Source organism: Mesocricetus auratus, unplaced genomic scaffold (genome assembly GCF_017639785.1).
Source record: "Mesocricetus auratus isolate SY011 unplaced genomic scaffold, BCM_Maur_2.0 Super-Scaffold_100018, whole genome shotgun sequence".
Classification (NCBI taxonomy): Eukaryota; Metazoa; Chordata; class Mammalia; order Rodentia; family Cricetidae; genus Mesocricetus; species Mesocricetus auratus.
In genome coordinates, this window is record NW_024429199.1 from 35894025 (window position 1) to 35920106 (window position 26082).

Below are 26082 nucleotides of genomic sequence, written 5' to 3' on the forward strand. Positions count from 1 at the left end.
ATGTAAGGGCTCTGTTTCCCAAACACAGGTAGAATTTGGTGGTGGTGGGGGATGCAGTTGGATGCTGAGAGATCCCTTGTTCTTGGCGACCCTGGCAGAGCTCCCTGGCGTCTTGCTCATCTCTAGCAGGTGCTGATGCGGTTGCTGTGGATAAGACCACAGACTCAGAAATGGGTGCCATGTAAAGCCCGGCGTGTGGGCACGATACGAGGGGCAGTGCCAACTGCCCGGTGGGTTTTTATGCAGAGGGCATGGGGGTGTGGCTAAGACAACGATGAGGAGTTTCAAAATAAGATGCGTCAAGACAGCGAAGCCCGCGTCCCCGTTTTCATTGTGTTTATAAAGCACGTAGAGCTGTCACCACCGGGTCTGTCAGAGAATTTCAAGTGTCCCCGGAGAAAACAAAGCTCAAGCGGCTCTGCCCAGTCACCATGGAAGGGACCGATTCAGGTCACCACATTGTTCCCGCGGCCTGCAGCGGGAAGTAGGGCAGGCAGGCGGCTCCCACAGTGGTGTCCTGGAGTGCCTCTAGCTAGGAGAGGCAGGGTCCTTCATCCTCCGAGTTTTCTGGCTTTGACCTTTAGAGGCAGTCTCACCAGCATCCCCAACACCAACCGCGTCCCGCCCCGCCCCTCCGCCCCCGCCCCCTCCGCCCCCTCCTGTCCCCAGAGCAGGTGACAGAAGAAAGGCTTCTCAGCCCCCTGTCCCTGCCTGGGCCGCCTGCACAAGCAGCCAGTGTGGCCAGCAGGCTTGGGTGATGGTGAATGAGGGCTGCTGTTTGTTTCCACTGAGAAAGTTCTGACCCGCTTCCGGAGCCATTGCCATGGAAACGCCAGGAGGAGATAATTGAATGGAGCCTCTTTTTCTTCCTCTGCATCCTCTCTCCTCCCCACCCGAGGCCCAACCTGGTAAAGACTGCCTCCCGAGGCCTGCAGTCTCAGTAGGGCGAAACAGCTTTGTGAAGAGCTCCAGCTCCCCTCACCTGGGATCCATTACCCAGTGTTTTCTTGTGGCTCAGAGTAGTGGCAGTCCATTTGTACACCAGTTCTCCAGGCCTGCCTGTCTGATAGCCACTTGGACTCCTGAGCTGAACGCAGAGGTGGCCTCCTTGAATGTTCTGCCAAGCGCCATCCCAGGCTTCCTTGCTGGGAAACCTTTTTGGGACCGCATATCTATTACACATACTCAGAAACTTTTCAAGCAGAACTAGAGGGAAGAATGATTTAGTTGCATCCACAGAATGAATAGCCGCTATTTAACTGCTAGACAGAGCGTTTTCCTTGTTCCTTTTTGTTTTGTTTGGGTTTTGCAGTGTGGGCATCACACTGAGCCTTCTGCACACTGGGCAAGTGTTCTGTCTGTCCCTAAGCTATACCTCCCTCTGCCCCCCATGCACCCCCCCTTACAGATTTTTGTTGCTTGTTTTGTTTTTTTTTCTTCTTCATTTAAAATTTCTAATATTCCCCCTTAATTTTGTGAAAATTAGGTTTTTGTGGTGAAAAGAATGCACCAACCCCATTTTAATTTCTTTCTGTGTTGCTTTATACAAAAGTAATAATTCTTTTTTTGTGGGGGGTTTCAAGACAGGGTTTCTCTGTGGCTTTGGAACTCTCTGTAGACCAGGCTGGCCTCAAATTCACAGAGATCCTCCTGCCTCTGCCTCCTATGCTGGGATTAAAGGTTGCACCACCATTGCCTGGCTCAAAACTAATAATTCTTAAGATATAAAAACCTAAGTAAAGGTTGATGTTTGTAGGAAAGCTGTAAAATGAAGGTGCTGAGATTGGCTGGAGCAGCGCACAGAAAGAACAAGATATTCAAGCTTCCTTCCAGTTCTTCCCATGCAATTCTTTATTTGTATGCCTGTCGATTAGTCATCAAAGGCCAGAGTCAAAGGCTGGGAAGATGGCAGAGCAGTTAGGAGGGTCGCCTCACAACTGCCTCTAACTCCAGCTCCAGGGTCTCTGAAGCCCTCTTCTGACTTCACAGGCACCTGCATGCACATGCCAGACAAACGGACATCCAGACAGGCATACCACAACTAATACTAAGACTAGCCACCATCATCGTAACATAATAAAGCGATGGTTATTTGGTTGTTTGTTTTTAAGCCAAAGTTTGATCTGGGGCTTCGGAGTCTGGAGTCTACAAGCTGGTGTTGCATTTCTGTTGCTAGGACTGTGGGCTCACAGTATTGGACCCAGGGCCCTGAAGGTAGAGGTGAAGATGATGATATGACCTTAATATTCATAGAGCCCAACTTTTACTAAAAAGCATTGGTCTAGATATCTGAAGAGCTGAATATAACTGCCGGTTCTAAAACTTACAGCTACAGCCTTCTCCCCTCTAATATACTTAATACAATATTTTTGTTTATATGCTATATGCTAATAATGTATACTATCATCTATCTATCTATCTATCTATCTATCTATCTATCTATCTATCTATCATCTATCTACCTACCTACCTACCTACCTACCTATCTGGCAAATGCTTTATTGCTGACCCAAGTACCCTGCCCAAAAGTTATTTAAACTTTCCAAATAGTTCATTTGTAAGATTACTCAAAAACAATATTATTTTTGAACTGTATATGACTATGGGTAACTGAAACTGAGAAAAGCAAAAATCTCATATACAAGGGACTGCCCTGCCAGTTATGTGACCTTAGATAAATCCCTTATATAAGTACCCTGAGCCTTGGTACCTTCAGCTATATACCAGGGCATGCTCTTTTCTGGGTCTCTGTCACCTGAAAGATGATGAGTTACATAAACACAGTAAACCAACCAGACCAATGCATTGTAAAAATTTATCTTTTTTTTCTTCTTCCTTTTTTTATTTTTAGGCAGAATCTTACTATGTTGTAGCTCAGGCTAACATGGAATCCATGACCTTCCTGCCTTAGGCTGCCGAGACTAGGATTACATGGTATGGACTAGCGTGTCTGTCTAGCCATGGGTTAATTTGACTTCAGCATTGACACATAGCTGCACATTTTCCTATAGCCAGGAGCCTGCAGGGCAACATTTGGACACTGGTGCAGCTGGGATTACTTCCTCTCTGCTCTCCCATCCTTAGAGTCTGACTTCCTTCTTTGTAGTAAATGATGACTACTTGGGGTCACTGCCTGTGTTTCAGACAAGATGAAGGGGGAGAACAAAGGAAGAGGGTGTATGTACTGAGTCAGTTGTTTTAATCACAGAAACACTAACTTTCTTAGACCTACCAGAAAACTGTAGTGTTTCTTTTCTGTGGAGACTGATGCTTGCTCTCCTGTAGCTGCAAGGGAGTCTTTCACAGAGCACAGTGCCACCTAACTAAAATCGTGCTTCTGGGGGATGGGGGAGAAAGAACACGAGAAAAGTTATTGAAGCAGGGTCAAGTTAATTTATTACCTTGGAGAAAGTTAATAAAATCTGCTTGATTGATTGTAAACTCCTGGAAGGTGTGTACTGGACTGTGATGCAGTTCCCTCATTAAGTAGCACAGAGCTTCATTATCTCTGCCAAGCAAACAACAATTCATCATTGATCTCTTTATACAGTGAGACCAATCAGTGATGATCCCTCTCTGTCTAATCTTATGTAACATATTATGGGTCTTCCAATATGTCATAGAGGTATTCTGAGGATTGGTTACTGCATTTGGAGGAACTAGAAAGACATTTATCATAGGCGCTGGCTATGTGCTGTTGCTATCAGTGATTATCACCAGCAAAACTGGCATCCGTGGGCCCACTTTATAGTCACCTCTTATTTAGTTCTGAGCCACCCTCGGTTTCTTCCTCAGCACCACATAAAGCCCAATGCGATGGTGCATGCCTGTTATCCTAGTATCCAGAAGGTGACAGCAGAAGGATCGGAAGTTCAAGGTCACCCTAGGCTAAACAGCAAGTTCGAGGCCAGCCTTACCTACATGTGAATCTGTTCAAGACAGAGGCATAGAGATAGAGAGGAAGAAGTGGAAAGGAGGAGGAGAAAAAGGAAATAAAAGAAAGGTTAAAATGTGGCCCAAATGGAAAATAGAAGCCACCGTGATGGTTTCCTGGGAACTGAGGCATAGCATGACAGTAGGACATAAACAAACCTGTCCTGGAACCACAGCACAGCCTGACCCACTCTGTCCTCCGCTCTCAAGATCTGGCCTTAATGAGCCTGCAGCCTGGACACAGCCAGGCCCCGGACTTCCGCTGTGGATAGATGGCTCTGGCTGCTTGTCAGATGTGAAAGACTTGCATTTCTGACAGCGACCTGAGTCATTAACTTGCAGGATGAGTTACTAGAATGGCTAGTGAAAGGATGAACACCCCTCAATGCACCCCCATGAAGGGTTTTCAGATGGTTTTGAGCCCCGTTTTTTTGATGTGGAGAACTTACTGGCCACTCTGGAGGTGCCAGAGAACCAAGCTGAGAAGGTGCAGTGCATTGTCAGAAGGTCTGAGAAAGACTTGGGCCAGAGTCCAGGGAGAAGAGTTACTACATTTGCTAATATTTTACTAAGTTTTAGTGCTTAGTGTATGGAGGCATGTTCTAAGTACCATGTAGGTTATTCTCATCATTTTCTGAATAGGATGTCTTTTTGAGACATCTCATGTGGCAGGAATAGCCTCACTTAAAGTGGTTTGGAGGATGAATTGGAACCAAGGATATTGTAGAACGGAGATGGGATAGGAAAGTTACAAGGGCCAAAATTTATGGCTCGAGATTTCAGACATCTTCACTGTGCTTCCAGTAGTTTCCAGGTAGAAGAATTTGTGCCACATGATAATCGGATCTTGTCCTTTCTTCTCTGGGCTGTGGTAGAAAGCCCTGACAAAAAGCAGCTTAGGAGAGAAAGGTTTTTTGTTTGCTTTTGTTTTAACTTGTAATTCTAGGTGACTACCAATCATTGCGGAAAGCCAGTGTTGAAACTCAAAGCATCTTGTCAGCATCACAACCAAGAGTAAAGGGAGAATAAATTCATTCATGCTTGCATAGAGCTAGCTTTCTTTATTTTTTTTTTCTTTTTCTTTGAGACACGGTTTCTCTGTATTGTTTTGGAGGCTGTCCTGGAACTCACTCTGTAGGCCAGGCTAGCCTGGAACTCACAGAGATCTGCCTGCCTCTGCCTCCTGAGCATTGGGATTAAAGGCATGCGCCACCAACACCCAGCTTGCTTGCTTTATTTTTATTCAGCCCAAGGCTCCTTGCCTAGGGAATGGTGCCACTCACAGTGGGCTGTCTTCACACAGCGATTCATGTGTAATCAGACAATCTCCCTCAGACACACACACAGGCCAATCTGATACAAATAATCCCTCATGGCAATTCTCTTCTAGGTGATTTCAGACCTGTACATAGCAGTATTAAGACTGGGTGGTAACATTATTTCTCGACAGCATCTATACTTCTTAAACTTGAAAAGCCTGTCGTTGCCTTTAGAAAGTTAATGTGACATAATCGATGGACTTAAGTCATTTCCCCGGAAATGTGTCCATATTGAAAAAGCTGTTCAGTGTCAATAAAAAATTTAATATATATACTTTGTTTTACCAACCTAAATTCTGCCCTACAAAGACATTAGGATATAACGAATTTTAAAAATTCTTTAAATTTCAAATCTCACACACACACGAGAGGGAGAGGGAGAGAGAGAGAGAGAGAGAGAGAGAGAGAGAGAGAGAGAGAGAGAGAGGGAGAGGGAGAGAGAGAGAGAGAGAGAGAGAGAGAGAGAGAGAGAGAGAGAGAGAGAGAGAGAGAGAGAGAGAGAGATGCTCTCAGAGGCCAGTAGAAGGTGTGGGACCCCCTGGAGCTGGAGTTACAGGTGGTTGTGAGCGGCTTGCTGTGTTTGTTAGAGACTGAACTCTGAACCTATGAAGGCAGCAAGCACTCTCACCCAATGAACCATTTCTTTAGTACCTGACAATAAGATATGAACAAACGGAAATAATATTATTCTACAAGTAAGCTAGATAAAGAACATTTGATATGTTTATCATGGTCCATCATCAAGTGTGTTTTGTTGGGATTCTAATAATAAGTAGCTTTTATGAAATGAGAAGGAGAAATAACTATATCAAAATGCGGAAGACATTGACATGAAACAATGATTACAGAGGCAGTCGGTGACTGGAAATGGCTTGCTCTAGCAAAGGGGATGTGTGCTGACATTGTATGCTCAAGTGATGATGGCTAGTTCTGCAGAGCGGCCTGGGGGTACCAGCCTGCCTGTGGTGCTGATGAATATTTATGTAGGTATCGTTTACAAGGATCTTCCCAAGTGCCAGGCACCATATAAGGTGTTTCCACTCATCCAGTCCCATGTTCTCCCAACAACCTAGTAAGGTTGGGACCGTTTCATTATCACTTCTTCATTCAGCAGCGTTGCGATGTAAATATGGGGCAGCTTTTGCCTCTTCCCAAGTCTGACTTCACACTGTGTGGCTCTTATTCTGGGCTGGGCTGTTGCCTTAGATTTCACTCTACACGCACCTGCCTTGGTCATTTATGGTGGTGACCTGGTCAAGCCATAGTACAGGCCAAAGCAGAGCACGGTGGCTCGTGCCCGCATTCCCAGCAACCCGGAAAGCTGAGGCCTGAAGATTGCTGAGAGTTTAAGGCCAGCCTGGCCTACTCAGTAAGATTTAAGGTTAGCGTGGGCTACAGTAAGAGGCGCTGTCTCAGACAAAAGACAACAAGAAGACATTACAAGCTGAGAGAAGACCCTAGGCCTGAATGAGAGAGGGCTTCGGTCGCGTTGGTTGATAAAATGTGACCAGTGTGGCTGTTTGCACTCGTTGTTTATGGAGTTGTAAGACTGGATGAGAATTCCTGTCAGTCATAGTTGGTGAAATTGTGTGTGAAATCCAGCCTTTCCCCTAGGAAGGACCGGGTTTGAGCTAAAGCCTCAGCACTAGGGGGCGCTGGCCTTTGTCTTTGACACACCCTCGAGAGAGCCCTTCCTCATGGCCCAGGCCCTGCTGTCTTCACCTCACTTCAGTCCTGTCCCCTGCTGCTGGGGAATGGGTGGCCTCTTGAGTTTTTATGGCAGGTAGTCAATGGTAGTAACTGAATTTTGTTCCATTATTTATTTCTACTAAGTAGAGAAGAGATGTTCATGAGATATCTTAAGGATAATATTTGTCAGGCTGGGGATGTGGCCTGTAGATTGTTTGCCCAGCATGAAACGTGGTGGGTGGCACAGTCCTATAATACCAGCACTTGGGAGATGGAGGCAGAAAAATGAGACATTCAAAGTTAATCTTCAACTACATATCAAGTTACATGTCAGCTGTGGAACATGAGGCCCTGTCTTAGAAAAACTCCTTCAGAAGTGGGCACAAAGTTCCACCCCAGCCAAAAAGCTATTTGCAATTGATAGCTACTGGGAGAGGGGAAAATTTTTTGTTTCGTTGTTTTTTTTTTTTTCCAACAGATTGGCACTGGGTATATCAACCACACTCCAGTGCAAGTCCCATGCTCAGGAGGATTTGGGGGATGGGAGAGAATATGACAGAATATTGTGTAACTTCTCAAAAGATAAATATAACATTTAAAAACCTCATGCATATCCAATACCCGCATATTAGTAAACACAGGGTAAATTATACTTGCATAGTTCTTGAAAAAGGAAATTGATTTCTTTAAAATCTGTAAGCTGTTTTTGAGACAGAATCTAGTTGTGTAGGCCGGGCTAGCCTTGGACTCACAGCCTCTCCAATGCTGGGATTGCAGCCATGAGCTGTCATACCTAACGAAGGCCCCCAACCTTATCGTTTTATAGCACAGACAGACATGTCCTCTTTCTACTTCCAGAGGAGAAGGTGACTAGCTTTGGTGACAAACTCTTGGGCACCCTGGCGTAGTGCTAGGTAATAGCAGACACAGCAAGAGCTCTGATTCACAATTCAGCAGAGAGAAAACTAGCGCCAAAGTTTTATATCCTGAGATTTAAGATTATGGAGCCATAAAACCTCTGTGAGCCCAGGTTTCTAGTAATGTATAACATATGCTCTGTCTTATAAATTAGGTTCTAACTGCATTTGAGTGTGCATGAGCGTGTGTTTGTTTAGTTACAGTGAAGCTTCTGGGGACCCCGACATTGAGTGTACTTCAGGGCTTTCTTGTCTTTGCTGGCCTCCACATGTGGAAATGGGCCAGAGTGGTTCTTACCTGGGTGCACTGTAGACTATTTGAATCGCTACGAGAAGGAATGAGTCGGCGTCCCTTTATTCATTCTTTTATCTTCCACCAGCAAACCAGAAGGTGCTGCAGCCAGCTCTGCTCAAGTGTTCCGTATCCGTAGACTTCATTCAGATTTGGGGTGGGCAACATCGCAAGTTGTTGTAAGTAGTGGTCTGCTAATTATGACAGAGCGGGACCAGTGTACGTGCCCTTGGAGACCATCTCTTGGGAAATAGAAAAGGGCATCACGTTTAGGCGTGGGGTAGGCTAGTGCTGTGTGAACAGGAAAGAGAAGGGGATGATGATCTGTCGGGAGGCTCTGGGCTTGGGAGTCGCTCAGGGAAGTTCTGTGCCCCTTGCCCTGAGATTTCAGGTGACAAACACATTCTGTGCTTGGAGATGTCCACCCCTTGCTCCTTCTCACTGTGGGCAGTGTCTCCATGTGTGACTGCCTAGCCTCACCTCCTTCCGACCCCTAAAACATCAGGACTCGGTCTCCAAAATGCCTCCCTGAATTGTGTCCCACTGTCTCCGACTCTTCATGATGTGAGCGGTATCCAGGTTGGCTTCCGTACGCAGCTTTAGTCCCGCCCACTGGACCTCTCCTTTCATATCTACACGGGAAGTTTAAAAGGCATCCCGATGCCACTGGTCCAAGGTGGGCTTCTTCTCTAGGTTTCACCCTGTTTTCCGCCATCACAGGGACGAGCGTAAAGGCCACAGCAGCTTGGCTCTGATCAAAGGCCACGTCTTCGGGGAGGTCTCAGCGCTCCCATCCACATTCCTCCCTGGGTGACTCAGCCACAGCTCTTGCTGCCTCTCCACCCACCAGCTCCAATGCGCAAAGCCTCACCTGTCTCCTTTAGCAAATGTTCCTCGTGCCCCAGAGAATGCCTCACTCACTGGATCCGAATAAATACCGACTGGGTGAAAGCAAGGATGGATGGTTGAAAATGAATGAACAAAGGAAAGACATTGGCCAAGTTCTGAGGATTCGCTTCCTTAAATTTGTTTGTTGATAAAATGTATTTATTTATTTTTAGTCCAATCAATAATTACTTATTTTCAGAATTTTCTTAGACGATTTTGTCTTTAGAAACTTGCTTAAGTAGTTTAGGGATCTTAAAAGAGAACCGTTTACATGTTAACAATGGGGGGGGTCTCAACCATAGTTACTGAAGAAAAGACGCTCATTCTCCAGCTGTTCTGGAGAAATAAGACAGACTTGTCTGGGATTTGAACCCGGGCCTTCTTGAGCTCTGAATAAGAAATCCCATCACTAGACCTCTTGAGACTTTAGGTGTAAAACTTACAGAGTGCTGCAGAATGCTAAGTATCGCTTCCTGGTCCCCATCCCTTTTACTCGTTTATCAATGAAGCTGATGTTGCCCAGGGTCTCACGAACTGCCACTCTCGGGTGCACTGTGTGGGGTCGGAATGAAGTTGTTATTAAAGGTGCAGCCTCTTTGGTGCCTATTTCTGAGAGTTCATTTATTTTTCTGCTACAGGGCAGTAAATGACGCTTCTGCCTGCTGTCATTCAGAGTTGGACTTGGTTACATGGTTATTTCAGGCCCTGCAATATGGATGCTAGAAGTGGTCTCAAGGCGAGGGGAAAAAAAAATGTGTCATTTCGCATTCTTCCTCTGCCAGCCTCTGCATGCAGATCCATTCTGTCCAAATTCATAAAGTGTCACTTTTCTCTTTCAAGAGGTGATGATCTGAGGAGCCTCACACTCAGGAGACGCTGACTTTCACCAGTCTGAGTGCTGTAAACTTATGAAAATTTAAAAACAAAATTCCATGCTCTAGATCACAATCGAAGGAAGAATCTACAGTGCCATCTTCTGGTGGTTTGGGGAAATGCAAGAAATGTGGGTGCTGCCAAACATGAGGACGAAATTACTGGATGTGTGTGATAATTTCAAAGAGTGAATGAAAATAACAAAAAAGACCATACGTCTGTGTTTTGGGGATGAACCTATGATTACGTAGGGTTGTAATGTCTAGGTAGCAGTGAGAACGTGCTTTTCTCTGGAATGGTTAATTTGGAAGCATTTTTATAGCGTCAAACATTTCCATTTGGCTGGAAGTAGGAAAAGATGGCTTTGGGATGGAAAGTAACTTTTAGGTTTCACAAAGATAGGATTGAAATGATTTGTCTTCATTCTACCCAGAGAGGGCAAGGCATACATTCAAAAGGCAACAGGGCCATAGGAGGCCACCTGGTGTAATCGCTGGCGGCTGCCCCGTGGCCATGGAGCAATAGACTACCGCCTCCTCTTGTGGGGACCATAGCTGCCTGTAAAACTGCAATACAAATCAAGTGACAGGTAAAAGTCATTTAACCCATTAAGATTTATTACTCTCAGCCGTCAGAGGACTTAAATACTCCTGCAGACCTCTTTCTTGAGAAAATGTTTCTTTAATGGAAGGAAGAATTGCTCCAAAGCTCTGAGAACGTTGGCTGCTGGTTTTTACCTGGGACCTCGCATACACTTGATTCTTAGCAACGGGTCAGTACTTTCCTAGCCCTTTTGGTTAAGTGTGAAAATAGGCGTGCTGTCCCCTCCAGTTTTAGCAGGCACTTAGAACTGGTGGGTAGAAGGCAGTTGAAGCAGCTGTGAGGGCATACGTTACTATGGCTTAGAGTTAAAAATGCAGCACGGGAAGATTTTTCTTATTCAAAGACAACTCCGGCGTGGTCCCTCTTTGAAAGAGGCCCTGCCTTCCTCTCCAGCCAACTAGCCCTTGCCACATTCTTGACCGTTTTTGTTGGTCTCATAACTCACCTGTGGGCATGAACATGTAGTACCTTGCCCCCACCCCCACCCCTTCCTTTGACAGCCATCTTTTCATCATTGTGACAAAGACCAGAGAGAAAGCAACTTAGAACCGATTTGTCTAGGCTTGTGGTTTTGTTTACTTTGGGCCCAAGGCAAGGTAGGGTATCCCGTGGCATAAAGTGAGCGGTATTCACTTCAGTATCTTAGGTAGGTGAAGAAAAAATGCCCTGTCCACCAAGACGTTCTCCTTCCCTTTGTAGCCTGTCTAGGCTTCTGCCTATTGGACAGCGCCATTCGTATCCAGGTGGGTGAACTCTCCCTTAGTTAATTATCTATGGCGACTTCGACTTCCACAGATGTGTCCGGAACCGCTTTAGTGATCTCCCTGGACCCCTGCATCCCAAACAAAGCCAACCATACCCCACCCCTATCTTTGTGTGCCTCCTTATTTGTTGCTTGTTGGAGACAGGATCTTAAGTATTCCACACTGGCCTTGAACTCTCTACGTTGCAGAGACCCTCCTGCCTTCCCCTCCTAAGTGCGGACACTACAGAAGAGCACCAGCTACCTTTAGCGTCATTCAGCGATGGGATCAAACCCGGGCCTTCATACCCTAGACAGGCACTCTACCAACTGAGCGATGTCTCTGTCCCTGTGTGCATCCTGTATCCACTTCCTCTCTAACAATAGACTCATTTAAAGTTAAGACCTTTCTTTTGTTTAGACAGAAAAGAGGAGATGATGGGGAAGTCCTGTGTATATGTCAATAAAGCACTGTTGGCCAATAGGGAAGCAAGATAGGTGGGACTAGGAGTCCAGGAGGACTCTGGGTAGGAGAAACACAGGGAGTCACGATGTAGCCCGCTAGAGAAGTAAGATGTTCAGAACTTTCTCCAGTAAGAGAAATACTTAAATGGGTTAAATACTTAAGTCAGAGCTAGCCAGTAAGAAACAAGCAAGGCCAACAGCTTCATAATTAATAGAGCGTCTTGTGTGTTATTTGGGGACTACAACGCGGCAGAGCCCAGGCGACTGGTGGGGAAAAACTAAAGTGGCTGACAAGGAAAAGGCTTCTCTCTACACTGTGCCCTCATCCCATACATGTAATATTGCCAGATATATATCTATATCTGTATCTGTATCTGTATGTATCGGTTGAATGTATATATAACTTCAAATGACCACCACTTGAAAACCTCTTAAGTAGATGTGAGTTAAAACTCTTCTATTTTTGCAGTGGGTAAGAGGAAGGAAAATAGTAGATTCCAGATTTTCCTTGGAGGGGTGTGGTTTGGTGATCAGGTGTGTTTCCTTACTGTGGGTGCGTGTGGATGTATTTGTGTACACGCACATGTGTGCTGTGTGGTAAAAACAGAAACGAGTAGTATTTCACCTAGCTCTTGACCTCTGCAATGGTTTCTCCTGTCTGTTTTTAGTACCTTTCCTACTTTATCGTGGAGATCTCTCGGGGCTTCGTGTTAGTCAGAAGGCGTTCTCTCCTCTCTCCTCTCAGATAAGGAACATTGCGTTGCTTGGAGGGTCTGGGTACCCATCTGCCGCCAGTCAGCATCAGTGTCTGCACATCTAAGCAGTGGCTCAATCATCATCCGGGGCCCTGCACTCGCTTCTGCATCTTAAACTCTTGGGGTCCCTTTACCTGCAAGGTCTCTGCTAGGTGCTTGGAGGTCCTTCCACTTGTCTCCAACTGTTTTCAGTGTTCTCTCCCCACACCAGCCTCACCCCTGGCTTTCTGAGCATCCAGGTAGTAGCAACTACAGTCTTCAACCAGCACCTTTTTTTTTGTTGTTGTTGTTGTTTTTGTTTTGTTTTATGAGACAGGGTTTCTCTGTATTGTTTTGGAGGTGGTTGGTCCAGCCTGGCCTCGAACTCACAGAGATCCGCCTGCCTCTGCCTCCCGAGTGCTGGGATTAAAGGCATGCGCCACCACCGTCCGGCTAACCAGCACCTTTTTACCTTCCTTTCTGGCACTGAACTTTGAGAGAATATTTGGGTGTGAATTGTCTATGTACTCCTGTTCCGATACAGGCTCTTTTTCTTTTTCCCTTTGGCATGCCTGTGCCAAAGACACCGACTTTGTCCTCTGGAATTTGTCCCCAGCAAATGCTGATGTCTGGCTCACATTCCATGTTACTTACCAAGATCAGCTGCCATGCTCTCGACAGGCGGGTTATGAAACAGACACATCAACTGTGATTAACTTGCATCCATTTTAGCAAAAATTTGCCATGATTTAAAAATGTGAAGCTCTTACACAAATGAAAACGCAGATTTCTGGCTTTATTTCGAACCTTATTAAGATCCGCAAAGACCAACTATGACCCTTGCCAGTTGATATCACTAACTACAGGAGCTCCACACTGGCTACCCCTCCGCTTGGGCATCCGGTCTCCTTTTGACGGCATCTGTCACCTCCTGATCTTTTCTTCAGTTATCCTTGCAACTCACTTGCTGGCTCAAGCAGCCTTTGGGCTGTGGAGTTGATATGCTCATTATGATATACTTTTTCTTTTCTGCTTACTTTACAGACTTTGCGGTGGCAGGAACGTAACTAGTGATTAATTCACAGACACAAACATGATCCTTCAGCAACCTTCAGTGAAGCCCATATTCTTTTTAAAATATAGGTCCTATCCTAGACTGGGTCGTTAGACAATGTTGACAAATGGTACCCATTTTCCAGGAACTCAGCAGATAGGTAGGAAAAGACCCACTGTAAAAATTCCCCAGGCTCTGGTAAGCACTGTTGGTCCAGGGTCCAATAGGTTAGGAAGATCGTTAGTGAAAAATCCCATAAAAGCAAGACTGTCTGGTAATATGTATACATTTTGTTTTCTTTTCTAGGTACCCTCTTCATAAATCAAACTCGGAAGACGGCTGTGTAGGTTAGTACAACTGTCCTTGATTTAAATATTTAATTGGATTATTTTCATGGTTTATAGAAGATATATAGATATGTAAAGCTGTAGACCTCACCCCCAAATCTGTCAATTCAGAAACACTGTGTGTCTGTGTGTCTCTGTGTGTTTGTATCTCCCCACATATGCATGTAGACTGTGGTCTACATTAGTTAGGATCCCTCAGTCACTTTCCACATTACTTTTTGAGAGGACTCTGACTGAGCCCAGAACTCCACCAATTCTGCCAGACCAGAGGGCCAGCAAACTCTGTGGAAACCTGCCTGTCTGCCTCCCTGGCATTAGCGTTGTAGACACATACCACTGTGCCCTGCTTTTTATTATGGATGGGTGCTGGGGACCAAGCTCAGCTCCATGACCTGTAGACCAGACAAGCACTCCACTGCCCAAGCCGCCTCTCCATCCCTGGTATTTGATGTACAATTTTCTTCTTTTTTTGCCATTAGGAATTGTTCTTTTGAAAATCCAGATAGCACCATAGTTGACATCCTGTCTTATGGTTCTTCAGAATGGGACAGTTTATGAGTATTTTCCACTTGATAAACATTCTTAGCAGTAAGAGGCTTACTTCACATCATACTGAATATGCCATAAGCTCATTGACCAAGCCTCTTGGCTGGAGAGTTATTGCTGATAATTTCTTCTGTCACAAGCACATGTCACCATCAGAAAATTCCTTAAGTTTGCATCTCTCATGATGCCCTCAGTCAGACTCTTCAGTTTGGAATGTTTGGGTGAATAATATGCATTCGAGGCATTATATATGTCCTTGATTATAAGACCTGTCCTTGATACAGCAAAGGACAAAGGGTGGGTGGTAGGCTCTCCAGTTTGCCTGCCAGGGTTTGAATCGCAAATGCCATCCCAGCCCTTGTAACCCTGGCAAATCACCTCCCTTTCCCTGCCCTTGTTTTTCTGACCTCCTGGACCCAGAGCAGACCCCAGGAGTAGCACTGGGCATGTTAGGATGTAAATGTAAGCTCAGCACATGGAAGCCTGAGGCAGGAAGATAGTGAGTTCAAGGCCAGCCAAGACCTTGTTACTATTATAAAGGAAGAGGGGGAGGGCTAGCAGGAGGAGGATGAGGAGCATGAGCAAGACTTAAACGAGCTAAGCTGTTCAATAGCGAAATGCTTGGGTATTGTAAGTGATGACCAGATTGAGCTATTTTTATTATCTCCGTTACATGCACGGAACGTGAGAAAGAAGGAAATACAGCTTATAGGCACAGAGAAATGCGTTACAGCTTCACACTCCTCCTTAAGAAGCCAAATGACTGACACTCAGTCCTGTTTTCACCCTTCTTTTCTGATGTCTGCTTCCCGGGTTCACTCACAGGATCCGCAGACCCCACGATGCTAACCTTGAGGATCTGAGAACCTAGGCAGCTGAAGGCAGAAGGGCTTGGGTTTCATTCCCAGGCCTCTAGGGCCGTCAGCATTTAAACGAGGACATCCTGTTTTGACAAATGACACCCTTGCTAGCTTGGGGGCACCAGAGATGGAGTTCCACGCGCGGTTATACCATGCATCATTCCTTGGTACCGCCAGTCTAGACTGTGGAAGCCACCACTTTTCTGGGCCTTGTTTCCAGTGGCCACAGGGCAACCAGACAGCCACCAAGTGGAGACAGAGCTGCTGCTCCGGGCGTGCTACATCAGCACAGTGACAGCCATGGCTGCCACTGGCTTTTCTTTTTAAAGAATAAAGAACGGCCTTTCCCATTCACCCATTGTCCTCCCTTATGTTTGCCTTTTACAATTTTTTTCTTATGTGCGCGCGCCCACGCGTGTGCATGCGCACAACACCTTTGTTGTTTGAGACAAGAGTCTCTCATTGGCCTGAAACACACCAAGTCACTAGGGGGGCTGGCCTGTAAGACACAAAGGACCTTCCTGTTTCTCCTTGTTCTGTGCTCTAAGTATGTGCCGCCATGCCTAGCTTCACTGTGGTGGGTTCTGGGAGGTTGAACTTGGCTTCTCAAGCTTCGCTGACTGAGCTATGTCCCAGCCTCTCTGTTTGCATTTTAAAAGATATTTTGTATTGTCAATGATACCAGAACCCTAAGGTTTTTTTTTTTTCAAGTGTCTATTAATGACACATTTGTTTTCACTGGAGAATCACCCAATCCTAGTCTGAGCTCGGTGGGAGGTTAGACAGAGGCTGAGTTAGGAGACATCGCAGCAGGATGGAACTCTGGTTTTTTTTTTTTTTCTTCTTGTCTTTGTGACCTTGTTAATCTGTAGGTTGGTCCCCAAGAAGCCTAAAAATTATAGAGATGGGGAGTGTGCCTTACCTGTGCTATGGACCCATGTCACCAAACACCATAGGAACCGGGCTGAGCATAACAGCCTTTGGGTTTTCCTCATTAAAATTGAAATAAGGCAATGGTGGATAAACAGAAGAAACAAACCAAAGTGAACCTCTGCAAGCCTTCTATTTGTGGCGGGGTGGAAATAATTGTGGCTGCAGCCAAAGGGAGAGGATGCACCTCAGTACAAGGCAGAAGGAGGCCAACAGGCCAGGCAAACATCAAAGTGAGGACAAGAATGCGTGCGCGGCCCGCCCTTTTGATGGGCCTGCATTTCCTTTCCTAACCCTGTTAGGCCCCCCTTCCTCCCCCCAGTAGCAAATTTGCATTTCTTTTAGACAACTTTATAGCTGTTTCACAGTCTTTCACAAACTGAAGAACCGTCTTTTTGTGAAATCAGAGTGTTCGTTCAAGCTTTGACATCGGAAGAAAGAGACTACTTTTGTTATCAGTGAATTTACTGCTTTTCTCGTTCTCTCTTTCTCTCTTCCCTTCCTTTGTTTCTTTCTTAAAGGAAAAGGAGACTGGAAGAAGAAAAACAAGTACTTCTGGCAGAATTTTCGAAAGAACCAAAAAGGGATAATGAGACAGACTTCAAAAGGTACTGTGATGGAGTCACGGACCATGGGGTCCTTGTGGCTTTAGAATAATCAGAGGTCCTGCCCCCCCCCCGTAAATGGACTTGACAGTTAGGAATAACTCATTGCATGTGCCTGCAAATAGTCAGCTTTTCCGACATTCCTTCCATGACTTCAGGATTTTGACCCTATGAAGTTCTTGAGATCAAGATGGAGGGGCTGGTGGTCCCTGACAGCAGAGACCTCGTCTGTAGGCTCCCCTCACACCAGCCTCCCTGCCTTTCTCTCAGGCCTGCCAAGCGCTGACCCCAGAAGGTCAAGGGAATCTTTGCGTTTGTTAGTTTTGGACCCTCGGGTACATACCCTCCCTTGGAGCCTTCACATTCTTCTGAGCTTCTTGCTCTGTGACAAGGGACAGTTCTGGGGTTGTTGCCCCTGGAAACCCTCTGTGGGTCTGACATCATGAGAATTTACCCCGCTGCTCTGTGAACGGAGCTCTGCCCTTTCTCCAGGCCTCGCCTTTGTTTTTGTTTAGATAGCAAATAAATATGTCCTTCCCTGGAGGCCGGGTTATGTAATTTACGTTTCCCCCAGTATTCACAGAGGAAACCAGGCCACATCAGCTTCCATGTTACTGCCAGACTGAACGGGGTTATCAATAAATGAACGTGTTTTACTGTCCACCACTGGAGACTGCCCGTTTGCTTTTTACACAATAGCATGACCCCTTCCAGGGAGACGTCTCTCCAGTTACTCCCAGCCAGAAACAAGATTTTTAGCTTCCTCAGCTATACACCTGATTTTTTCCTCACAGCTCGCATGTGATTACTTTTCTTGGCTATCGCTCTTTGAGGGAGTAGTTTTTCAATGCTCCCAGCTTTTCCTTTTGGTAGAGACCCAGAATCATCTGCGCTTCCAAATAAACGTTGCATTCTGACAAAGTCTCACTTAGAAAGGCATGAAGAAAGGAGGCATGGCTGGAGAGAGGACTCAGGGGTTAAGAACACTTGCTGATCTTACAGAGGACAGGAGTTTGGTTCCCAGGCAGCTCACCCTGCATGTAACCCCAGCTCCAGGGATCTGATGTCCTTTTCTGGACTCTGTGAGCACCCACATGTGACACTCACTTGTACAGAAACAGACACACAGACATTAATAAAAACTTAGTCAGAGAGAGATAGAGAGAGAGGAGTCAGCTGTTCACCAGTTTGCATGACTTTGTGAAACATCCAGTCAGCTCTGTGATGCTTAGCACAAATAGCGAAATGGACAGTGCACCTGAGAAAAGCCCCTCCCTCACCCAAGATGAGGGCCTCCAGGCTAGAGGCCTGCTTCTTCATGTCTCATCCGCATTTATCTGCCTTGCATCCCCAGGAGAGGACGTGGGCTACGTGGCAAGTGAGATAACCATGAGCGACGAGGAGCGGATTCAGCTAATGATGATGGTCAAAGAAAAAATGATCACCATTGAAGAAGCGCTCGCTAGGGTAAGGCTGTGGGCGTGTAGTTTACACCTGTGAGCACTAGCTGGAAAAGCTGGAAAATGCTTGGGGCCATCAGAGGTTATAGGAATCTAATAGCTACTGTGTGTGTGTGTGTGTGTGTGTGTGTGTGTGTGTGTGAGCGAGCGTGTATGCGCCCCTCTATATGTATTAACAGGCATCAAAGCCTCACGTATGTTTTGGACTGTTTTACAGTGTGTCTGCGTGCGCGCACACCTCTATATCTATTAACAGGCACCAAAGCCTCATGTGTGTTTCGGACTGTTTCTACCACCAACTACATCCTCAAAACCCCACCCCCCCAAATATTTTGATGATATTTTGTGGTCATCAGGTATCCACTTTATCAAATTGATCAAATAAGATACTTACTGCATTCTATTTCTTGATACAAGTTTTCCCCCCTGTATGAAAAAGCATCTTTGACAAATTACTTGGCAAAACTAGCTTAGGGAATGGTTTAACTTGGCTCATAGTTCCATCACGCCAGCCGGGCGAGATGTGGTCATGGTGGTAGAAGCTTGAGGAGAATGGGTTACATGTAGGCGCGGTTTCTCTGTGTCTTGGCAGCCTCTCCCAAATAGAGACTTAATATTAATTAAGAGGCAGGGAGACATAATATTAACTGTAAATTCTCAGTTGGTAGCTCAGGCTGGTTACCAGCTAAGTCTTACATTTTAAATGAACCCATATTTCTTGTCTGCCCTCTGCCTTATAGCAGTACTTTCTTTCAATACTGCACATTCATCTTGCTTCTCTCTGTGTTTCTTGCAACTCCTCAGACTCCACCCTCCTTCTTCCCAGCATTCTCTCTGCCCCCCAAATCCTGCCTAGCTATCAGCCAATCGGCTCTTTATTAGCAATGAGAGCAACACACACCCTCACAGTGTACAGAGGGGATATTCCACAGCCGTCACATTGCATCCATAGTCAGGAGTGAGTCAGCCTGAACATTTGTGCTGGTTAACTCACTTTCTCCGTTTTATTTTTTCTGGGACCCAAACCTGTATATTATAGCACCTGGGATCACCTGCCCAGGAGGTCCTCCCACAGTTAAGATGGGTCTTCCCACATTATTTTTTTTAGAAGATTTTTATTTCCATCATTATTATTTATGCATATGTATCTATGTGAGTATATGCCATGTGTATACAGGATAACCAGAGGATGGAGTTGCATCTCCTGGAGCTGGAGTTACATGTGGTTCTGAGTCACCTGATGGGCATGCTAGGAATCAAACTCAGGCCCTCTGAGCTCTTAACTATTGAGCCACCCCTCCCGGTCACCTTCCCACATCGTTAATGTATTTAAGATAATCATCCACAGACATGCCCAGGGATCCACATCCCAGATGATTCTCCATCCTGTGAATTGACGGTTAACATTGACCATTAAAGGAGGGAAGGAGGCAGGAAGGGAGGGAGAGAGGGAGGAAGGAAGGGAGGGAGGAAGGAAGGGAGGAGCAAGCCATGTAGGGAAAGTACTGAGACTGACATTGGAAAGGAAACTTGGGGACCTCGGCATTTGATGTAGCAGTCTTACTTTCTTACAAATATAAATCTTAAAACTCAAACCGATACCCATACCATAGCTTGGTTACTAACTCCCATACTTACCTATCTGACAACAGGGGTGTGCTCCTAAGCTACATCTGTGTGAGTCAAAAGTCGAGAGAGTCCCCAGGAGATCAAAAGACTTGTCAGCTTACTGTTGTCCGGCTAGGAAATTGCTTTGTGTTTTAGTTAAAGCTGAAGGTTATTTGGTGACTCCTGACAGTCAAGGCTAAGACTGAGTATAAGAATGGAGCAGAGACCTGGGCAAAACTGACAGTCTCACAATAATCCCTTTCACTTGACATTTTGTCCCAGCATGCTGGGAGACTGTACACATTTCAGAAACCACGTATCCGGATGGGAGGATCAGCCCCGCATATTAGTATACTGTAAATGTGTATGCCCCTGATAATGTGTCAAAGATTAAAATGACTAGTGCCAGTGATAGCAGAATCCTTGGGCCGTATGCTTTTAATGTGAGCTCTGTGCTTACCTGAAGCCACAGGGGTGGAAGGAAGTCACAGTATGCATAGGTGTGTGCTGAGGGCCTTGCTGCATCCGTTTGATTGTAGTAGCCTCTGAGATGGATTCAGCGTCTTCCTCGTTGTCCGAGAGGAGGGGATGAAACAGAGGGGTTCAGTAACTCATCCCAGGGGACCAGTGGCATTTGGTCATCCCAGGGGACCAGTGGCTTTTGGTGTCTCCATCCAGGCCTTTACTCTCTAGGCAGTGCTGCCTACCTCCCCCCTCTTAATATATGTAAGAGAGACATTCCTAGTTTGCAGTGACACCAGGAAAGTTGTGTTTTGGATGACAACTTTGCCACATCCCACAGCGCTGGTGGTCGAGGACTGCTATAAACGCCTGATGTCAGGTTATTTCCGTATTTAACTTGCTTGCTTCATGGAACATGGTATGGCCGACTCTTAAATTGGATCTGAAGCCCCACATCTCAATGGTGTTTCAATGCAGTGACAGCTTAGGTGTCTGAAGTAGTCGATTGCGGCCCCTTTGAGCAGTTTGCAAACCTCCCTGGACAGCCTCGCACACAGCATTCTGAAAGAGCATCTATTTGGTCTTGCTATATTTGCTTCCTTTTCTAGAATATTTCATTTCCTTTCTGTGTTTGGTTTGTGTGTGTGTGTGTGTGTGTGTGTGTGTGTGTGTGTGTGTGTGTGTGTGTGTTAAAACCAAAACCCTGAGTCTCAAAGTCTACACTTTCAGCAGCTCTGAAGGTTGTTTTTTTTTTTTTTTTTTTCTTCTTCTTCTTTTTGGTTTTTTGAGACAGGGTTTTGGAGGCTATCCTGGAACTCACTCTGTAGACCAGGCTGGCCTCGAACTCACAGAGATCCGCCTGCCTCTGCCTCCTAAGTGCTGGGAAGCTCTGAAGGTTTTGTCTTAGTTATTCCCTCCCCATGTTCAGGGTCCCTAGTAAACCAACGCATATATCCTAGGCGGTAAAATTGACGAATCGAATGTCCCAGCCTTGAATGAGAAAAGCATTCTGGGTACCTCTTCCTGGCTATGCTGGGATGACAGGCACACACTTCCATACTCAGCTTGTGTGATGCTCGGGATTGAACCTGGGACTCGTGCATGCTAGGCAAATGCTCTACTGTTTGAACTACTACCCAGCTCTGACCTGGCATTTCTAACAGTTTGTTCCAGGCGTTTCCCCCTCCTCTGGCCTCCTCTACTGTCTTCTGGGCGGCCGAACATGCTTTTGGATCTATACATGCAGAACTAGACTGTAGAAAGTTCCTGATTTCAAACCTGATTGCACCCAGGAAAGATGAGTCTTGGTCTTGTGGGGATGGTTGTGTGGAAATCAAGGTTCCTTTTGGAACAGCATACCGAGCCTTCTGTGGCTATTGGTCTGATTTAAAACCTGCAGGCAGGCTTTCATAGCCTCCTCTTCTAGAAGGTGTAGCTTTGGCTGGCCCTGGGTCACCTAGTCATCATTAACATGGAGAAGTTCTATGTGATTTCTGCTGTGCGGCAGGCAGTACCCGGTCATTATTTCATGTGTTCTTTCTTTTGTTTTGTTCTTGCTGCAGCTGAAGGAATACGAGGCCCAGCACCGGCAGTCAGCTGCCTTGGACCCTGCGGACTGGCCCGATGGTTCCTATCCGACACTGGACGGTTCGTCCACTTGCAATGTGAGTCCATGTCCCCGAGCATCTCGACTGCCTGTGCTGATGAGGGTCAGGCCTGAGCTGGTTCAACCTTTGTATTTCTTTCTAAGGTCTCTTTCCGTAGACGCCTTTACCTGGTGGTGTCTCAGCTAAGTCGAAATCCCACCGTTCAGGTTGGCTTTCTTGGATTTCATTTTTTTAAGTCATGATTCAGTATGCACAGCAAACAATGCTAGCACACGAACCATCTTTTAGTGTTCAGTTCAGACTTCAGTGAGCATGATCACATTGTCGAGGCTTCGTATCTTCCCACACAGAAATTTCAGCCATTAAGCAATTGTTGCTTCCACGCCCAGGCCCTGGCAACCTCCATTGCATTTTGTGTCTCTTGGAAGTGGAATTGCACTGCGTTTGTTTGTTCTTCCTGTGTCTGTTTGGTCTCAGCATCCCAGATGTATGCTATTTTGCTGCAGTAGGTCACACTGTATTTAGTTTACCCGCTCATGTGCTGATAGACAGTTGGGTCATCTCCACCCTTTAGCTATTGTGAACAGTGCTGATAAAACCATTAGCCTACCCCATCTGCTTTCAGTTCTGTGGAGTTGAGTATATGGTTAAAATCGTCAGTAGTTCTGTGATTAGCTTTCTGACAACTTCAGGATGTTTTCCACAGTGACAGAACCATGATACACGACTGTCTGCAATGTTCAGGGGTTCCAGATTTTCTGGCTGGCAACACTTTTTTCTAATTTCCTGATAATTGCCATGAAACGTGTTTTCCATGAAATGCATTTGTGTTTCTGGTTTTCATTTCCCTAACAACTATCAATGTTGAACATCTTTTTCTGTGCTTGTTGGCCATTTGCGTGTGTTTGGGGGAAGTGTCTATTCAAGGCCTTTGCACTCATGACCCTTTTGCGTGTGTTTGGGGGAAGTGTGTATTCAAGGCCTTTGCACTCATGACCCTTTTGCGTGTGTTTGGGGGAAGTGTCTATTCACGGCCTTTGCACTCATGACCCTTTTGCGTGTGTTTGGGGGAAGTGTCTATTCAAGGCCTTTGCACTCATGACCCTTTTGCGTGTGTTTGGGGGAAGTGTCTATTCAAGGCCTTTGCACTCATGACCCTTTTGCGTGTGTTTGGGGGAAGTGTCTATTCAAGGCCTTTGCACTCATGACCCTTTTGCGTGTGTTTGGGGGAAGTGTCTATTCAAGGCCTTTGCACTCATGACCCTTTTTGTTGTTATTTGTTATTGTCTTTATTAAACCCCTCTGCTATTATTTAAAAATATTGTGAGTATTAATACTGTGTCAGGTATGTGATTTTAAAATATTTTCTCCCATCCAATGGGTTCCTTTTCACTATGTTGATGATATTTTTGATACCGGGGGTTTTAATTTTGAAATTTGGTTATAATCTTTTCCCCAGTAGTTCACATTTTGGTGTTACATCCATACAGTAATTGCAGAAGCAATGTGGGGGCAATGATGGTACCCCACCCCGTTTTTTCTGCTGGTGGTTTTGTAGGTTTTAGTGATTAAGTTTTTGACATGTATTGAGTTAAAAACTCATCTGTTTGTAGACATCCAGTTTCCCGAGAACTGGGTCATTTTTACCATTAAATGGTGCTGACATCCTTTATGAAAATTAAGTGACCATCATTGTGTGGGCTGTCTGTCTCATGTATGATCTACTCTTTTACTAGCATCTTACTGTTTTTATTACTCTAGCTTTATAGTAAATCTTGAAGTTGTAAAATGGGATTCTTCCAATTTTATCTACCCCGTGGAAACTACTTATTTTTATTTTTTTAATCATGTGTGAGCATATGCACGTGTGCATGCAGTGCCCACTGACGCCAGATGAGGGAGCTGGATCCCAGTTGTGAGCCGCCTGACGTGGTGTGAGGAATGGAGTTTGGTTCTTTTGCAAGAGCTGAAAGCACTCTTAAGCCCCAAGCCATCTTTGCAGCGCCTCATTTACTTTTTAAACATTGTTTTAATGATGAGGACCCTTGAGATTCCATATTAATTTTAGGGTGGGTTTTTCTATTTCTGCCAAAGTTGCCATTGGGATTCTGGTGGACATGCTGTCAAGTCTGTGGGTACACTTGTGTAGTACTGTCATCTGAGTGACACGAAGTCTTCCAATCCACTGACATGGAACATTGTCCCATGCATTTAGTTCCTTTTGGGAATATTTTTCAGCTTCCAGTGTGTTATAAACTACATTTTTATTATGTCTATCCCTGAGTTTTGATTATCTTTAGCCCTTTTGTAAATGGCGTCATTTTCCTAATTCCCTCAGTTCAGTACTTTGTATGCAGATGCAACTTTATCTCATTGCGTGGGGCCTGTCACCTGCAACTTTGCTGCTTTTGTTTGTCTGGCAGTGTGCACATGTGTGATCTGAGGGTTTTCCCTTTGTAGGATTGCATCACCCTCAGAAAGGCTATTTGACTTCTTCCTTTCCCACTGAAATGCCTGTTATTATTGATACTGTTCTAATATGGCCAAAGTAGTGCGTTTTAAACTAGGAGTTTCACTATAACTTCAGGAATTGTAGTCTAGAATTATACTACACAGTACCGTCTTCAAGTAATATGGAGCAAGAATGGTGGGAATTCCTTTGTGTTATATCTTATAGAGTTGTATTGTTTGCTAGGCCGTCTCCTCCTAACTCCTAACTCTCCATCCATGACCTTAGGCACCTGCCTATGCCCTACACAGCCATGCTTTCTGTAATGAACTTCTTCCTTTTAAGATCTTTTTTGTTTAATTATATGTTTCGTAAAAAGCCTGATGCTTCTTTATTTTGTATAAGATAAATTCCATACCTTACGGCACACCCAAGGCCCTGTGTGTGATCTGGCCTTGATCGTTTTCTCTGATCTCATCTTTTATTCCCACAGCCAATGTCCTTCCTTTCAGCCACTCTGGTCAACATACTCATTACTGAACAAACCCCGGGCTTTTCATATTTCTGCGTTTAATCCACGCAATATCTCCCTACCTAAAATGTGTCTTCCGTTTTTCTCCCTGCTGAAAATGTTTGCATTCTTCCCGGTGAAGCCCAGTTCTTAACTTCCTCTATAAAACTTCCCTTAGCCTCCCACAGCACATTTATTGCTTCCTATTTCATGCTTTTGTTGAGGCAGATTTAATACATCAGCCCTAAGCAGTTATCCTAGAGTATGAGAAATAACTGTACCTCTTTCGGCCTCCCTGGACTCGGCAGGCTCGTAGAGCCGGGCAGACCTGCTGTGCTCTTGGCCTCTGCAGGGAGTGCCGAGCCCAGTGTCCAGCTCAGTCAAGCAAAGCTTGAGCTAGCATTCATCCTCCCTACTCCTCTAGGAGCAAGCTTTGAGGTCTTGCTACAGATTGAGTCTTGACTTTGCATTGGGTCTAAACGATAAACGGTAGCTTGTCAGAAGTAAGTAACCTCTGCCTGGATTGCTGATAGACCCAAAGGTGCCCTTTATAATAATAAATGTGTCTCAGGCTCGCCAGCCTTGGATCATGAGACTGTGAGGTCATCAGAGATTCATGTTCATGGTTTTGAATATGACTCTGACTCTCTTATCCCAAATCCGCAAGACTAGGACCTGTATATCTTGAACCCAATGCGAATCATAGAGAATAAATACGGTAACTCAAGATGAATGCAAGTCAAACTCAAGTTGAGAGAGAAAACAAGGACTCAGCCGTCCATACCGGAGCCTTTAGTATTATCAAGCCCACCATGTACTGCCCTGATCCATGCCACCTAAATCAAGGACAGGGTTGACTTTGTCCATTGAGAGAAATGTCCTCCTAGTAATGCCTCGTTCACAGAAGTATAACCAACAAGACCCTGAGGTTTGCTTGAACTTGGTTGCGGTCTGCACTTGTGTGATTCTCGCTCCTTGTATCCTGATTTAATCCTTGCCTGTGTTTAGAAGGAAACCGAGATCAACACCCCCCATCATCATCCTGAAATTGCCCCCATCACAAGGCTGTTAATGTCAGATAATTTCCATTGTGGATGCCCTCCCCATCCCAAATTAGGCCATTTTCAGTTTTCTATTGATTCCTTTCTATACGGAGATGTAAATAGCTCACTGGTCATAGTTGGGAAT

The 26082-nt window shown here is 45.4% G+C and overlaps 1 protein-coding gene across 3 annotated transcripts in view; it reads left to right on the top strand.

The window, feature by feature from the left end:
* Positions 1–26082, top strand: part of Sash1 (SAM and SH3 domain containing 1) — a 217634-nt gene that overhangs the window by 137702 nt on the left and 53850 nt on the right. For all 3 annotated transcript variants that reach the window (XM_040728178.1, XM_040728177.1, XM_040728179.1), the window contains exons 5-8: positions 13816–13856; positions 16714–16800; positions 18152–18264; positions 21890–21991. In XM_040728178.1, coding sequence (XP_040584112.1) covers positions 13816–13856; positions 16714–16800; positions 18152–18264; positions 21890–21991 — 343 coding nt within the window. The remainder of the gene's footprint in view (positions 1–13815; positions 13857–16713; positions 16801–18151; positions 18265–21889; positions 21992–26082) is intronic.